This window comes from Chelmon rostratus, chromosome 19, assembly GCF_017976325.1.
Source record: "Chelmon rostratus isolate fCheRos1 chromosome 19, fCheRos1.pri, whole genome shotgun sequence".
In the NCBI taxonomy this organism is placed as follows: Eukaryota; Metazoa; Chordata; class Actinopteri; order Chaetodontiformes; family Chaetodontidae; genus Chelmon; species Chelmon rostratus.
The window spans coordinates 7,704,210-7,721,323 of NC_055676.1; the positions used below are offsets into that span (position 1 = coordinate 7,704,210).

At 43.6% G+C, this 17,114-nt stretch overlaps 1 protein-coding gene across 3 annotated transcripts in view; it reads left to right on the forward strand.

The window, feature by feature from the left end:
- Positions 1–3,279: 3,279 nt before the first annotated feature.
- The window catches only part of grin1a (glutamate receptor, ionotropic, N-methyl D-aspartate 1a), a 31,904-nt gene continuing 18,069 nt past the window's right edge, over positions 3,280–17,114 (forward strand). For 2 of the 3 annotated variants that reach the window (XM_041959887.1, XM_041959888.1), the window contains exons 1-8: positions 3,280–3,837; positions 7,093–7,227; positions 8,432–8,608; positions 12,836–12,898; positions 13,661–13,758; positions 14,681–14,802; positions 15,814–15,988; positions 16,586–16,730. In XM_041959887.1, the coding sequence (XP_041815821.1) occupies positions 3,589–3,837; positions 7,093–7,227; positions 8,432–8,608; positions 12,836–12,898; positions 13,661–13,758; positions 14,681–14,802; positions 15,814–15,988; positions 16,586–16,730 (1,164 nt within the window). In that variant the 5' untranslated portion in view covers positions 3,280–3,588. The remainder of the gene's footprint in view (positions 3,838–7,092; positions 7,228–8,431; positions 8,609–12,835; positions 12,899–13,660; positions 13,759–14,680; positions 14,803–15,813; positions 15,989–16,585; positions 16,731–17,114) is intronic. The other variant, XM_041959889.1, reaches the window with a different exon arrangement.

The following is a 17,114-nucleotide window of genomic DNA, read 5'->3' on the forward strand; positions in this document are numbered from 1 at the left end:
CATCAGTGTGGAGGAAACTGCAGGACACCATCCCCCCACACAGCTGAGAACCATCAACTGGCCAATGACCTGAATACATATACACGGTTAATATGGGACTGAGCTACATCCTGCACCACCACCACCCACGGACATATGTAAGGATGCTGTTAAAAAACTCAAAGCTCACTGTACCAGCCTCTACCTGTCACCATCCTTTACATCAGGGACTGCACCTCAGGCGACTCGTCTGTTAAACTCCTGAAGTTTGCAGACGACGCAATAGTCAAAGGTGGACTTCAATCATAGCCCCAGTCATCAAAAAGGCGCAACAGAGGATGTACTTCCTGCGTTAGCTCAGGAAATTCAACCTCAACAGCTGCTGATCCTCATTGAGCCGTATGTCCTTTTTTCTTATGCAAGTACATTGAGCATAATGTTTAAACCAGAGTCAAATTCCTTGTATGTGCACACATACTGACAACCTACATGCTGTCAGTGTCCGGGCTGCATAAATTTTGAAATGAAGCACCTTGCCAAAATGATTTTATATCAGCATTGCCTCTGAATTTTATATGCTCTACATGCTATGCTAAAAAAAATATTTTCCAAGCAAATGTACAGCATGATGAGAATGACTGTGTTAGTTCATGAGAAACTGTTTGATCTTAACCTACACAACAACAATTTTAAAACACACACACAAACACACACACAGGTCCCTGTTCTAGTCGCAGAGGACTGTGTGGGTGGTGTATGAGTCTGTAGCCTATTACTTCTGTGTGGGCGAGCAACTCAAAGTGTGAAATCAAGAGTGTGTCTGTGTGTGTGTGCACGTCCCTGTGTGGATTAGCGTGTGTGTGTGTGTGTGTGTATACTTAAGTTTAACAGCCTGCAGTGATCTTTGTGTGTTCGACTGCCCGCTTCTATTTTTGCGTGTCTTCATATGGATTCTGTTGTGTTGCTTCAGCGGCAAACAAGCAAACTTATTGTACGCAGTACTAATGGCTGCCGGTCAAACTGGATCAGCTTTATTGATGTGTGAGTGATGGACGAGTGGGTTGCCGGAGAGGAAGAGGAGGGCTTCATAACCTCATTTAATAAGAGTCAAGGCCAGCCAATCAGTGGTGTGTTTGCAGACTGAGGCAGTCACACAAATGCTGGGAGGGAAATCATGAGGTGTGCTCTCCAACACTGTTATTTTTTCAGGTGTTTTCATCAGTCTGATGGTCGCAGGGACTCTCTTCTCCTGTCGTTTTGGAGGCAGTGGGTTTTGTGTCCTACTGGAACCAACCAGCCTCAGTTGCTACAAAATGTCTTCTAATTTTCTGCTCTAGACCCATTTAGCACTGTTATGTAATAGATGCTAAAATGTTGTTTTTTCCTTTGAAGCAATAATATCGTTGTGTTGCATTAAGGGGTATTTTCTTACTCCTCAGTGGTGATGGCAATTTAATGTCATAACAGTTGTTCTTTATGTTAGTTTTAATGTTTTATAATTGTCCAGTAAAAAAAAACCTGGATTTCTGTGCTTGGAGATTTTTAGGTTTTAGTTAAAATGGTGGATTAAAAGCTGATTTATGGGAAATGTTCCAACATCTTTGGCTAAAAACTACTTGAAGGAAATATTTATTATCTCATCTTTGTTTGAAATACACATTCAGGAAGCATAAAAACATCTGTTCTGAGCAAACATCATCTGGTGATGAAGTCTGGAAGATTTGCTTGAAAGCGCTGGAACAAGCCATAGTCAACCTTTTTTTGGTCAAATTTCCAAGGCCAAGAATCAACTTTCAAGTTTCACCTTTTCTTAATATTTTTTTAATCTTTTTGGACAAGAATCTGGAAATAAAGTGAAAACAATTGAAAATGAAAATAAAAATTCAGATATGTTGTATTTCTGTTTCTTTGTGTGTGGGCAGTAATGTAGAAACACAAGCCAGAGCCCTGCTCTGCCCCCTTCGTTTATTTAGTGGTCAGTTCTTTTAAAATGCCAATGTGTTTTTTTCTTGCAGGAAAATGTTATAATAATCACGTAAAAAGTAATGAGAGTTAATACACATTAACCAGTTTAATAGCCAGTGCACATGAATAACATTTTCCTTGTCTAAAGTTCTCTAAAGAAAAAAAAAATACCTTACCAAATCCTACAAGCAGAGGAGCTCGTTTTGAAAGCACACTGCCAGCAGCTGATGACTGTTGATTTCTTCAGCCTTGTGATTAATTCATCAGCTCACTGCAACACAGAGAGGCGCCACAGTGTTGTGTGTGATTTATAATTCAGAACACTGTTGGGTGATTTTATGCTGGCCTCGTTTACAAAACACCTTGTTCAGTCGCAGCAATTGTTGGTGTTAATACTAGGAATAAACGCACAGCACGTGCGCGTGTGCGTTGTGTGTGTTGTGAAAAATCTTGTTTCCAAGGCAACCAGGAGGTTGATGGTGCTCGTGTTTCTAGCTGCGGTTACTGAAACACTCCAAAGCGCGCGGTCATTAGAGATTACACAACATCCAGTCTGATTTGACTCCACCAACACTCATGATGGTGAGAGAAGGATGGCACCGACATGCTGCGTGATCAACCAGCTGTCCGGGGGGGTCGGTTCCACGTTACCCACAGAGCCCCAGGACAAATCAGACTCTCCTTCCCGTTTGGAGGAACATAACTCACATGAAAGCCGGTGTCATGGCTCAACTCTGACCTGAAACCGGTTAAATTGGTGTAAACACACCTCCCTCCTCCCTCCATCTGCCTGTGTGCAATCAAGGCTATTTTAGAGGAAAATCAAACCACCGTCTGGTTCTCATTTGAAATCACACGCATTCATATTCATCTGAATTAATTTTGCAGACGATCCATGCCCTGCAGGTATGGCGAGCTAACACAGCGTGTGCTCTACCTTCGCTCGTCTTGCCTTTCATGTCCTGTTACGACTGGCACGGTGATCGAGTGTATTTTGAGCAAGTAAAGCGCATTCATTTTTCATTCGATGAGCTTCTCCTCCAGCATCATCAGCGGCAGGAGCAGCAGCACGCCAACGCGCAAAAAAAAAAAAAAAAAAAAAAAGCTGGGAGCCGATACGACGGGAGCGCGCAGGACCGCCGCGGCGCGCATGCACAGCTGTCAGCACCAAGGACAGCAGCCGCTCAGCCCCAGAGCGACCAGCCAGCGACGCATCGGCGTGAGCGGTCCGCACGGAGCGCACGGAGCAGCGGCTGGAGGGAGCGACACACACCCGCGGAGGAAGTCGGCTGGAAGCTTGGAGTATGGTTTGACTCTTCCACACCGTGGGGAGGTGTGAACAATTCTGCAGAGGAGGAAAAAAAAAGCAGGACAATGCGGTTTGGACGTTCCTGGTTGACAGCCTGCCCCTAATATGATCATGCACATTCCACCGCATTGCACATAAATCCACCTCTTTTCTTGCAGCCTTCTCCTTCCTTTCTTGGCCCCCCTCCCTCGCTCACACCGCCCACCTGGATCGTGTCTGCAGTCGCGCATTCAACCGGCTGAGTCGCGCTGCTGTCCAGAAGCTGGTCGAGCCGACCCGCCACCGGGGACAAGAAAAGCGACCGGGCTGCGCTGTTCTGTTTGGTGGTCCACACGATGCGTCTGTTTCTGCTGGCGGTGCTCTTCTCGTGCTCCTGCGCGCGGGCCGGCTGCGAGCCGAAAATCGTGAACATCGGGGCCGTCCTGAGCCAGAAGAGGTACGAGCAGGTCTTCAAAGATGCCGTGACCCAGGCCAACCAGGTCTACGGCAGGGACAAATTCAAGCTGACCGCCATCTCCGTAACGCACAAGCCCAACGCCATCCAGATGGCTCTCTCCGTCTGCGAGGACCTCATCTCCAGTCAGGTAGTTCGCTGCCACCTCTGCATGGGCGCTAAAGCAAACAACTGCTTTATTAATCATAGCCCCTAACTGAGGCTACACATGATCAATGCACACGTCCGCCTTGCGGTAAAACCGGTTTGCTGTTCAGTGAGTCAGTGCTTTGCCCCCCGTGCCTTGAAAATAGGAAGTTGCTGCTTTCACTTAACATTTCACGTATCAGATGTGTTTTCTGCCCCAAAGGCCACTGAAGTGGAAAAGACCAGATCGGCTGCCACGACCGGATCGGTCTTAAACTCTGGATCCGAAACAGCTGGCCATTCTTTTCTGTAACGCCTCACAGCAGACTGCAGACTAACTGTCCATTCAGCATGAACATATCAGCAAATGTCCAAAAGAAACGAGCCCATGCGTCTTTACGGGGCTGCCATTTGTCCAATTTGGCATCCGCTCTTCGCCCGAGCACATGACCCACAAATTAGTCCACTTTGTATAATTCTAATAGAGATAAGTCCCCACTGACCCATCTGTTTCACAAACATCCAAAAATAGGCTTTGGTTTTTGGGGGCACATCTCGGATGAAAGGGCAACTGTACATTTCAGAACACACAGCTGCGGATCTACTGAACTGCAAAGGAGCCAGTGATGAGTGAAAATGCGCGATATGTCGTTTACAATTGACAGCTTGGCTTACACTGTGTGTGTGCTGCGTGGCAGCGTTTCAGTGACACGGCTACGGACAGCTTGAGTTCCTGTCTGTTGTCCTTCAGGGGCGGATCACTCACTTAGCTGCAATCTGTGTGATGTGATGCAGGAGTAATGTGAGCAACTGCCTTTAGAAGTATGAGAATCCTGCCTGAGCGGCACTTAAATGCAGATTTCCCAGGGAAGAGTGGTATTTTAGCCGAGCAACAATCAGTCAGAGTCAAGGCATGTGTGCTGCATACTTAACAACTTAACAAACAAAACATATTTCATAAGTAATGCATGATGAGCGCGTGTGCGCCTTGGAGAGTTGTTCAGGCGCCGAGGCGCCCTAAAACGCACCGGGCGTCCACGCATGTGATGCTCAACATGCCTTTTAAAAAGCGCCGACATGATGCCGCTGCATGTAGAGGCGTCGAGCGTCTCCCACGCACATAATGGGGCTTCACGAGAGCGACCCACGCCCACAGCTTCAGCGCTGCTGCATGTTCTCGGTCCTCTGCTTGGCATAATGTTCCTAACTGCTCCAGGCTTGGAGAATAACACTGTCGCACCCAGTCTACTGTCACATGCTCACTCAAAGCGTGAGCGTGCAATCCACCCATTAGGCTGTGCAGATTACACCAACAATGGTGTAATCAGTTCTGCAGAGACACAGCCTAAAGATTTATTTTCAACACTTGTGGGGACTTAACATAGTCTTCCATTCATTTCCTGGAGACTCAGCCAAAGCCTAAGCATAAGCATTACTTCCCTAATTCTGATTTAGATCTTTACCATAAAATTTAGTGATTTACATTGTGGGGTCCAGTATTTTGGTCCCCAGAATGTTGTCAGACCCAACACCATGAGTGGTGTCCCAAAAACGGCACCCCACAAACATGGAAAACAAGGCCACACTCTTCACACACACCTCTTTTGTAAATCAGATGAGACTGGCTTGTTGGAGTTAACAGTTACTGAGAAGGGAAGTGCATGGCAGATGGAGGAGTAGATGCCTGGGAGCAGTCCTTGGAAGATAGACCTCATTTTTGACCCAGCCATACGGACTGCTCACATCCAATAATCCATGCCTGCACACCCATGCCAGCTCCATTCCTCTTCCTTCACATCTCCGAGGCCAAGGCTGAGCTCGCAATGGATCTTTTTTTGTTTTTAACTGCAGCAGTTGGCCAGATTTGGTTCGCTTAATGCACAGATGAGTCGAAGGCAAGCAGCCGCAAATTAATATTAGTCTGCCAACCCACATAGTGAAGACATTTTGAATAAAGGAAGAGATGTCTTTGCTCTTCTATTTCTTTTGTCATGTTTGAGTTTGCCCCTAACTACAAGTTATGTAGACATTCAGTTCAAAAATGTTATTTTTAACCTGTTATACAACATTTTAGAGCTGCAGTTGCACCCACTCAAGGACAATTATATTTTGCTGTATTTAAAATGCACGCAAAAAAACAACAACAAAAAAACAGATGTTTCAGCCAAGGCTGGAAAATGCAACTGCAGTGGGGTCCCAGATCCTCATGGGGCCTCAGTTGCCCTAGATTCGCTGTGGCAATGAGTTTGTGATCACTTCATTAATTATAAATGATTAAGGTGGCTCCTCCTCTTTTAAAGGCCATGTCACACAGTATATATTCTTAAATAAATTTGTGTTTATTCTCCTTCGGAACCAAACTAATTCGGGGAACATGGATGGATCAAAAGGGGCCAACAACTCACTTTGTGCCCTTGGGCCCCACCAGCAGGTTAACCCAACCCTGGCTGACTGTGAATATCTTGAAGTGTAAATCTCATACAGTCATCGTCAAGTATGCACAGCTGTTAATGCTTTGATTTAAATCTATTCAAGTCTTGTGTGAATTATTTCCTGTCCAACAAAAATATGCAGGCAAGACCATTTCCTAAACTTCTGTTCTTTTCCGTCATAGTTGCTTGATGCTAACAATGTAAGAGTTTAGGTTCAGTTGATTTACAAATAGGGATTATGGACACTTTGCATCTCTCCATATGTATAATCTTACATGTGTTGTTTGTGATGAATCTTTAAATACAATTATATGTTTGTTGTATATTGTCTGCAAACACCGTCAGTTCAACACAGAAACACACAGATAAAACACAGCAGCATACGGAAAAAGACAAGAGTCTCCATGAATACATTCATACGTCCCAGCACGCAACACTTGTTCGATCCTGCAGTGGCAGAGGGGACAAAACTCCTGCTGAAGCGAGCACGCCTCCATTTTAAGGTCCCGCTTCTCCATGCAGATGGCTGTAATGTGAAATGACGACTGAGGGGGTGATCGGTGTCATATGCTATTGTGAGTGTTTGGTGTGGGACTGCTCTGCCATTCATGCCTGGGAGTTTTGGTGTGGGAAGGCTGAAGACTGCAGAGGCGGTATGTGTGATGCTGGTTAGTTCTGGGCTTTTTGAGATGGTGAAAACGAGCAGCAAGTCTAAACTGGGCATCTTTAAGGTTTAAATCTTTATCAGAGTACGACTAGTAGCGGTACCATTCCGTCTTAATGCCAGTGTCAGAATGACAAAGTGTTCCTCTTCTTTGTCTCTGCAGGTCTATGCTATCCTGGTGAGTCACCCTCCCCAGTCCAATGACCACCTCACTCCAACGCCTGTCTCCTACACCGCAGGCTTCTACCGTATCCCCGTGGTGGGGCTCACCACCCGCATGTCCATCTACTCCGACAAGGTGAGTGATGGATGAGGGAGATGTAAAGAGATAGAGAGAGAGAGAGGGAACCAGGAAGGGAGAGCGAGGGAGTAAGGAGCTCCCCTGGGGCGGCTTCAAAAGCTTCCTAGATTAAACGTCCCATCACTGTCCATTAGAGGAGCTGTGATTAAGTGGGTTTCCAAGTGAAAACTGAAAGAACATCATTAATAATACCTGAGTAATGTTTTTATGAGGCACAAGCCACTGAAATGAAACTTTAAAGCAAAATGCCAAGGACTTTAATAACTCAATTTAAAGCCTATTTAAGTGACATCGCTCCTAATCTTGCAAGTTAAAAGCAATCAGAGAATGGATGCAGCCTGAGGGGTCAGTTTGTGTGGATCAGGCTTTTTTGAAACATGTTTGTACATTAGTGATTGAAGTTTGCATTTGTTTACGACCCAAAAACCTAAAATCCTATTAAAGCATGGTGTCACGTTTTCTAGAGCACATTCAGCTATAAGCATTTCAACTCTCAATAATTGTGCATCGATAGTTTTTAGCATATGGTAAAGTCAAAGTGCACTATATGGCCAAAAATACGTGGACATCCTAACATTACACCCATGTGTCGTTGCTGAATGTTTCATTCCAAAACTATGAGCATCTAACATGGAGTTAGATCAGTCTCAGTATTATTGAATGCACACAGAAGGATTCACAGATTTATATACATCTAAAAAACAGGGTTCATACATATATTGCTGATGCAGACTCAAATATTTCTTGTTTTAAATAAATGAAATCCACAAATTTATGAATTTAAAAGTATTTGTGATTTTCTATCTACATTTCAAACTGCTTGTCGTGTGTGAACCTTGGTGCATTTGTGTGCGGGCTGTTTGAGACTCCTCGGATGTGGCTCGATTTAAGTTTTTCTTTCCAACCGGGGATTATTTGTAGCCAATCAGATGGCTCTGTCTGTTAGAGTCCAGGGCATCATTGTAAAAGCCTTCTGTGTGTGCATCAGACGTACATCTGTGAACCGTATTCTCTGCATGTGGATTTGTTTTACATTTATACACCACAATACTTATTTTTGTGTGCATTAAAAAATATTTATGTGGACAGTCACTTATATGTTATATGTATATTACAGGAAAAAGACCGGGTAGTAGACAGGGCTCACATACTTATGACAATATCATGCATGTCCTAATTATGAATTAATCGTGCTCCTCAGAGCATCCACCTGTCCTTCCTGCGGACAGTCCCTCCCTACTCCCACCAGGCGCACGTGTGGTTCGACCTGATGCGCGAGTTCAACTGGAACCACATCATCCTGATTGTGAGCGACGACCACGAGGGGCGGGCTGCTCAAAAGAGGCTGGAGACCCTCCTGGAGGAGCGGGAAACAAAGGTGAGACGCTGCGGCCCCCGGCCCCCCCAGAGTGTGTGAGCATGAGTGCGCGAGTTTGTAAGGTTTTTTAAACCTCAAAGGTCTTCTATGTATGTAACTGTTTTCCTTTCTGTTGTGTGGCCACATCTCTTTCTCACCATTGTGTAAACATTGGCTAACATTCCTAGAGGCATCAACAGCGTCTAATGTGGTCTAATCTGACAAAAGTTTGTATGTTTATTTGCTCATCCTCACGTTGCTTTTCACCATAGTCCAAATTATCCTGTGTCTATCCACAATGGGAGCCAAATAGTGGACTTTAACGTGGGGCTTTGTAAACCATCACAGACTGAAGTGTTTTATTGAGGCCATGGTGGAAGTCAGGCGTTTCTCCCCTCCCGGTGTGTGATGAATGGGCGGCTTCCTTATTGTACACCAAGGCCTTGTGTTTATTGCACCCTGCTAGGTCATGTTCACAAGATATGAGAGTATCTTTTCAGATACCACTGATGCATCCATTTTAAGTGTAGCTCTGAGCTGTGTATGTGGGTCAGCGAAATGCTGATCTTCTTTGAGCCAAAACAGACTTGAGACTGCGATGATGTGTGCCCTTTAGGAACAGAGAGAGCGAGAGAGGGGGGTAAAAACGACTGCCATCTATTGCATCCATTTAATAAGATGAAATCACCTTGGGATATTTTTCTCTGTTATACTCCGTGATGCTTGTCCCTCTCTGGGGCTCTTTGCTGTAATTGTGCGGCAGATTGAAATGAGTCCTGATTCAGAGATTTAATTAAATCAGAAGCTGATGAGAGGCTGAATATGACACAGACCCGAGGTAATTCACAGAAGGCAGCTAAAGTGAAAGCTGCTTAAAGTAAGTGACCGGGATCAGTATTGATTACCAGCCACGCGTAGGAAAGCATTTCAAACATCTGGATTAATCGCGGTGGCTCGTGCAGCCACATCTGCGCAGTTCAAACAGTGATACAGTCAGATCATCTAGATGACTCACATCCCGAGCTAGAGAGGAGAAATTAGCGTATTAAAAGCCTTTGATGAGAATCCAGGAAGTTCCTTTTATCTTTGTATCATCTGATTTAGATCTCGAAATGTGCGTCCCATTCAATCCCGTAGTACTGAGAGGAGTTGCTGCAACTCTCTCTACTATGAGGCTTTGAGTACCCATAATTTAGTCTTGACTGCAGGGCCAGCTCGAGCATTTTCAGGCCCTGGGGATGATTAATTTGAGAAGCTCTCCAAATGTGTGCAGCAATAATTACACTGAAAACTTGGTGAAACTCAAAGGGTGAGGCTGGTCATATTAGATATTTCTCTTACTGTCAACTGGAAAGACCAAAACCGACAATGAATGGAGCCTCCTAAAAATTATTCTGTGTGTATCTAAAATCTGACGTAAGTTATTCCTCTGGGTCATAGAGCTCCATGGTTGTCCAAAAACGATTAAAAACACGTCAGTTTGCCACACTGTTGCACTGGATTACCATGAAAACACGCACTGCAGCTTATTTTGAAGTCATCACAGATACATTGTCCCGCTGCTGTAAATACTCACTCAATTGCCAAATGTTCATTAATCCGCAACTAAAAATAGTCGCCCTGTAACGACACTGTTTTCAGTGCGGCTTGTTAAAACCTCCAGTGCCCAGCTGTTTTAGGAAATGACTGAGCTTAGCGAACAAAATGAAACTTTCTTCTGTTTTTGTGGCCTGTTTTGAAAGATAGCACATTGTTGGTTTGAGAGAGTTTTTCACAATAAGAAAAACATACACCAGCCTTATCTGGTAAATGATGGTTTGGTAGAGTGGAAACTGCATATAAAAAGTCCATTAAAAAACTAATTTTGTTAAAGCTCTAAAGTTTCGTTGCCTGGCGTTCGGAGACTTTCTGTTTGGTACTATCAGGAAGTGATGAAGAAAAAATGTTAGCCTGGTGGCAAAGTGCCCCACACAGCTACTTAGCTCATTTTCTGCGTCCTGCGTACGTCAGAACATCAGCGGGCTGGTGAAACATAACAATCAATCTTTTATTGTACGTTTGCTTGGATGATGGGATCAGCTAAATGGCTAACCTGCAAATGCAGCGACGGCTTCGGCTGCTTCAGGTGATAGAGAAGGATGTTAGTCTGGACAGATTGCAGCGCTGTCACATTCTGCTCTAAGTGAAAGAGGTGTTATTCTCGTTAATCACTGCGGAGCCTCATAAACGCAGTAAATTCACGTTATTTTTAGCTTCCCGGCGAGCTGTTAGCGAGGTCACGCAGTCACAGGGGGATCACTGTCACCACCAGCAAAAAGGCTGTGGACACAGTGGACTTAGTCAGAGTGCAAACGTGACCAACACAACATGAAATATTAATGCCTGGCTGAGGATACAAAAATAGAGCGCTCAGAAATCTCTGGGGGAAAAAAGACAAAGCCAGTTTTTTTTTTGTGCTGCTGGATGTTATAATGAAAAGCAGGCTGAAGATACATAAAATCTCTCATTCTATGCTGCAGTTCTGAGTGGCAGCTTGGAAATGACATAGTAGCTAAAGTGTCACTGGACTGTGATTACAATGCTCTCATCAGACAAGTCTTAATATTTCAGCTTTCTCAACAAAAAGAAAAAAACATCTCTCTTAGTGGGATTTTTCATTTTTTCCAGTGTCAACAGTGTTTTGCACAATTTAGTTCTGTTGTACAACATTATTCTTCCATCTTTTAAAAAATTACAGATTTTTAGAGCTTTGCCTTAACAAAATAAGGAAATGGAATTATCTTCATTCCCACTGACAGTTTGGTATAGTGTTTTTGCACAAGAAATGTGTCGCTTGCACCCCTTCAGTTTGGATAAAACCTCTTTGGTGATTTTGATTCAGGGGTTTAACGATTACCTCTCAACACAAAGTTCTCGATGGCGTCAGAATTGTGTAATAGGTCTTCAAAGCTGTCAGCTGCGAATGGAAGAGTTTGTACTGATGCAGGGAGGGAAACGGACCCAGAGTGCACTGAAGTGTGAGCTGTGAAGCCAGGCAGCTGTGAAGGAAACCCTGTGAAGCAGAAAGATGATGTGTTTTCCTGCAAAATGGCTCCCTGTCTCAGACTCCAGACTCCAGAGTCTCTCCTCTTAGAGACTGCAGACCCGGACTGCAGTCCAAAATGGTGACGCCTTCGAATTGAGGTTAACCTGAGTCACTGTGTTGTGCTGTGACCAGAGTCTATACTGCAGACTAGCTGTGCTAATCTTTATACAATTTCTCTTTTAGCCGTTGGTACACAAAAATCAGCTTACTGTTACATTTCATACCAACAAGAAATGATTAGTCTTCAGATGTCTTTGAAATGCCACCGCCAGTTAAACTTACAAATAGTGTGTTTTTCTTAGTATTTAATACTCACTTTTTGTTTTCCAAAATCTCTCTGAAGCTGTGCAGCATTAACTACATCACAAGCTGTGATTAGAGTGTGAATTATTGGCTTTTTTTGTGATCTAAGGTTGAGTAGAGCTTTTGCCTTTTTTGAACTGAATCAGTTTGATTTTGTAAATCACAATTAAATTGGTAACTGCAGTTGTATCAGCCATTAAATAAAAATAAATCCATACAGTTCACATTTGCAGTGGATGTCATGCTGGTTTCTAGTGTCTGATGTGCCGTGCTGGTCACTCTTGTTAATAACATAAAGTGTAGAACTAGTGGCAGCCTCTGAAGTTGGCAAATGGAATTTGGAAACCTCAACAGACGGTTGAATAGATGAGACATTTGCTTGTGTAGTTTTGCAGGTTTACATACCAGAAAACTTTTAATGAGCTCTTATTTTAGCTTTATTTCTTATATTTGCTGGAGGAAGCCAGAAGGACTTTAATGGTGTGTTGGTGTTTGCAGTTCTCTAATGATTTCAAAGCATTTTCTATTGATTACTGTTGAAGCCAGAGTGTTTTGATTCAGTTATTTCTTATACATGCAGCTAATCAATGCAGCTGAATCAGCAACTCTGATAATTTATGCATTGAGTCCAGTAATTACATTCGTCCTTTATGGTGTTTGATAGCTTTAACAAGCACACATGATGTCAGCATTATTAGAAAGCGGTCATCTCTGATGTTCTTTGCAAGCCCCACTGTTAAAGATCCCAATTTGAAGCAGAAAAGTGGAGATTTGTTGGAATGCTTTACTGCCCTCCATTTTCAACTGTTTATAATATTTTTCTGTGTCTGCATATTTTCTCTGTGCACATTACTCATCAGAATAAAAAAAGGAACTATGAAAACCTCGACCAACTGTCCTATGACAACAAGCGAGGACCTAAGGTATATTTGCATGGTCAATGCACGCCGCCCACCAACTTTCCAAACGTAGCAACTAGAAACCAGCCCAAACCAGTCACCAGCCGACCCAGAAATGTCCCTCTCTTGGTAGCACGTGTTTTCTTTAATTTTTACTTTGAGACATTTCCCTATGATTTAAATGAAGAATGATTTTGTTATGGAAAATCTATAATTTTCGGTCATTACAGAAAAAAAAGAAATCAGTGAACAGCGCCCCGCTTTTATCATTTTCATTTTCTCCTTCAATAAAGGAATGCATGTACTCAGAACACACACACTCACACACAAAAAGAGTTTGCAAGTTCATTCCTTTGTGGAGAACCGGTAGTGTGGGATAAAACCGTTTCCCAGATGCTACTTCCTCCTGTTCTGTAGCACTTCCCTAGTTTTCAGCAGTTTTTTGTTGGGGGAAAACGTCCCCCTCACCCCCCTTCACCCGTTTTTAGTTACTGGTTGCATTGACCTTCTTCTTCCCCCTACCTAACACATGCACGTCCTTCTTTGGAGCCTTGATAACCCTCAGTTTGCATGCGAACAAATGCAAAAGTTTTTTTTCCCTTCAAGCTTTTTTTTTTTTTTTTTTTTTTTAGTTCAGCCGGTTCCCCTGGATCGCTTTCCTTTTTATCTCTGTCTCCCGTTTTCAAACAAAATCGACCAAGCTCGAACCAAGCAGGTAAAGAGGCAGCATGGTGTCTAAGGTAGGGAAAAGTAGCTGGCTTGACCTTTCTTATGCCCCGATCACAGGCAGAGAAAGTCCTCCAGTTCAGCCAGGAGACTAACTTAACTGCCCTGCTGCTGGAGGCGAAAGAGCTGGAGGCCCGAGTCATCATCCTGTCCGCCAGGTGAGCGTTTCATCCCGAGCTACACATCTGTTTCATGCAAACTGTCAGACGGAGCATCAGTGAAGGTACCGTATCATAGGTATCACACCTACCCACGACCCGAGATAGAACTGAGTACGGCTGCAGCTACCGATTGTTTTCAGTATTGATTAGTCTACTGATTATTTTCTTGATTAATCGTTTGCTCTAGAAAATATCACAAAATGTCATAACTATACACTAAGGTGCAAGTTCATGTCTTTAAAAGCACCAAAATTTTATTTACTATTCATTATTTTATTTTATTTTCAATATTAGACAAAGAAAAACAGCAAATCCCCAAAAGGGAGAAGTTGGAACTGGGGATTTTTTGGTCTTTTTGACTTCAAAAAACTGATCAGTTGTTGATCGACTAATCAATTAATGAACTACTCATTTCAGCTCTATCCTAAACCTAATTCAAATTAAGCCTTCTGCTGGAACCTGTTGTGGATCGTAATGTTCAGTTATAGTCAACATGTAAATTTTGTCAATGTATCTTGATTACCCTTCGATGTCATAGTGCAGCCATGCAAAAAATGACAGTGTGGGGATCAACAGACACAACACCACACAATGTCAGCCTTTCGAGATTATAGCTTTGTCAGATTAGACGACCATCCTTGCCATGATTTAGCCAAGAAACACTGCAGACTGCATGTTCGACCTCAACTAATCACAGCTACCAGGGTACAAGGTCAACTTATCATCATCTACAACACAGGTGTAGGTGTAGCTGCATTTACTTTTACAGGGTATAGCTACTTGCTGGAATCAGTTGGACATGCACCAATCCCAAACAACTGTGAATTCATCACTCGCACCAAAAAAATGAGCACAAAATGTCTTCCTTACACAACAAAATAGGTTATTTTCTCTTTTCTCCACACATGGCAAATCCCAGTGAGGAGGACGCTGCCGCGGTGTACAAGGCCGCCCGCTTCCTCAACATGACGGGCTCGGGCTACGTGTGGCTGGTGGGCGAGCGGGAGATGTCGGGTAAAGCCCTGAGCGAGGCGCCAGACGGTACGTTCATCCAGCGGAGATCAGCGGGAATGTAGCCACGGGTTAACCCGCGGCTTCACTCAGAGGCCCGTCATAACACATGCGGGATTAGAGGGATTAACCATTTAAGGATGGATGCATTACACGATTAACTGTATAAGTGCTTGTTGTGTGTTCAGCATTTAAACGTTTAAGCATTATGTGTTTAAAGGTTTAAATCTGCTGTGTATCTACAGTACACTCAGTTTTTAGTTTACATGTGTATGTCTTGGGTTATCTTAAAGTAATTCATTGTCCTATCCTGCCCTATTAATACCCTGGTTTCTAATGAATGATAAAGGGAGATTTTTGCAACAGATAACTGATAGAATGGTAAGCTACAACAGCCTTTCTTGTCTCTACCCCTGGATATTTCTCACAAGTCTCTCACAGTATTCTATCACTTTGTGATCACAAACGTCGAGCGTCTGCGCACTCTAAACACAACCAACCCCTGCAGTGCGTTTGTTGTCCTGTCCATGTCCAGTCTCTCCCACCTGCACCGCAGCTTCTTGCAGGAGTCTGCAAGGCTGATGGACCTGGTTGCAATCAGAAAACTTAGCTGAAGTTGGATTGTTGCCTGGTTTAAATTTAGGTTTGATGGCATTTTTGTTTGTTCCTAACACAAATAATGCTTTGCCTGTGCTGATTCCCAAACCTTAGCTGAAAAGGCCAAAAAAAAAATAGATCCAACTTCAAGGGACTCTTTATACATGCTGTGAAAAGGTCACCAGTAGCAACATCAGAAAAATGATCCATTTATTCTGTTGCCTCGTCTCGTAAATGGCAAGATGTGGACATTTTCTGAGTAATCTTCCCTGGGATTAACAGGCACGGAAGATGGATCATGCAGCTGATGTCTGACCTTTACTCAGGATGTCTAAACTGGAGGCCCTATAAGTTTTTTATCCACTTTGTGCATTGCAAAAGGATCCTGAGAGGCTGCAGTCTGCTCAGGTCAGTGATTATCTTTTGTTGTCGGCCTGGTCTCAGGTCTGATCGGCCTCCAGCTCATCAACGGGAAGAATGAGTCAGCACATATCAATGATGCCGTGGCCGTGGTGGCTCAGTCCATCCAGGAGCTCTTTGAGAAGGAGAATATCACAGAACCCCCGAGAGGATGCGTGGGCAACACCAACATCTGGAAAACAGGGCCACTCTTTAAACGGTGAGCGAGGCCCATTGCTTCAGGTTGTGTTAAGATTATCAGTTATTATGATAAACAAGATCAGAAAAAAACAACACTGGAACCCAACCATTTTTAAGATATTTGTACAGAATATATCAAGAATTGTTTCCAATTTACAGAGCCAACCCACCTTTAAAGCTGCACTAACCAACGTTTGTATATTAACAATTGATCAGCTCTGCAAGTTTTGACTGGAGAGCTGTCTCTCAGAGTTACATGTTCATCAGGTTTTCCAGAATGCACTGGAAACCCTGTATCTGTCACTTCCAATGAAATGAATGAGTTTCGACTGACCCAGTTTCTCAGCAGCATAACAAAGACTTAATGCGCTGCTTCCAAACAGATGTGGTGAGAAAACCGGCAGATATCCTCACAGCTCAACAACCACAGCTCTGCCGTGATCAGCATGTTTTCAGCTGTGGCGAATCAGTCGGTTTACCACATGCACTGAACTGAGAGCCCAACGATATACAATAAAATGCACCGTTAGACACCTCACAGATGACACGTGATATCCATGCATGAACACACGTGTGCTCATTCACACAAATGATCATTTTCATTTGCTTCCCACAGGGTGCTGATGTCATCTAAATACCCAGAGGGCCTCACGGGACGTGTGGAGTTCAATGACGACGGAGACAGGAAGTATGCCCACTACAGTATACTCAACTACCAGAAGAGTCGACTCATTCAAGTCGGCATATACAATGGAACGCAGGTAAACTGACGGACGGATCTGACACAGCTGCAACGCAAATGCATAGATATCTAAGAATAGAGGTCCATTCCCTATTTTCCACTTACTGCCCACGTGTATGTTGTGTCGACTCCATGTACATAGTCATCTTCCTTTATATTCATACTGGACATGCAGCTCCAGTTTTCTATCTATAGTACAATGCAGTTAATGTAGGGCAACTCCACAGTCCTCAGTCTGCAAAGAAACACTCTGCAGTTCAGCCAAAGCCGGTAGGATGCAGCAGTGGTCTGTCATAGTGAATTTGTCATAGTGGGGTATTTCAAATATTTGCTGTTTAGATTTTCAGGTGGTGCTAAGCTACTATTTAAGCATTAAAAGTGGCTGTAAAGTTTTGAAAGTGAT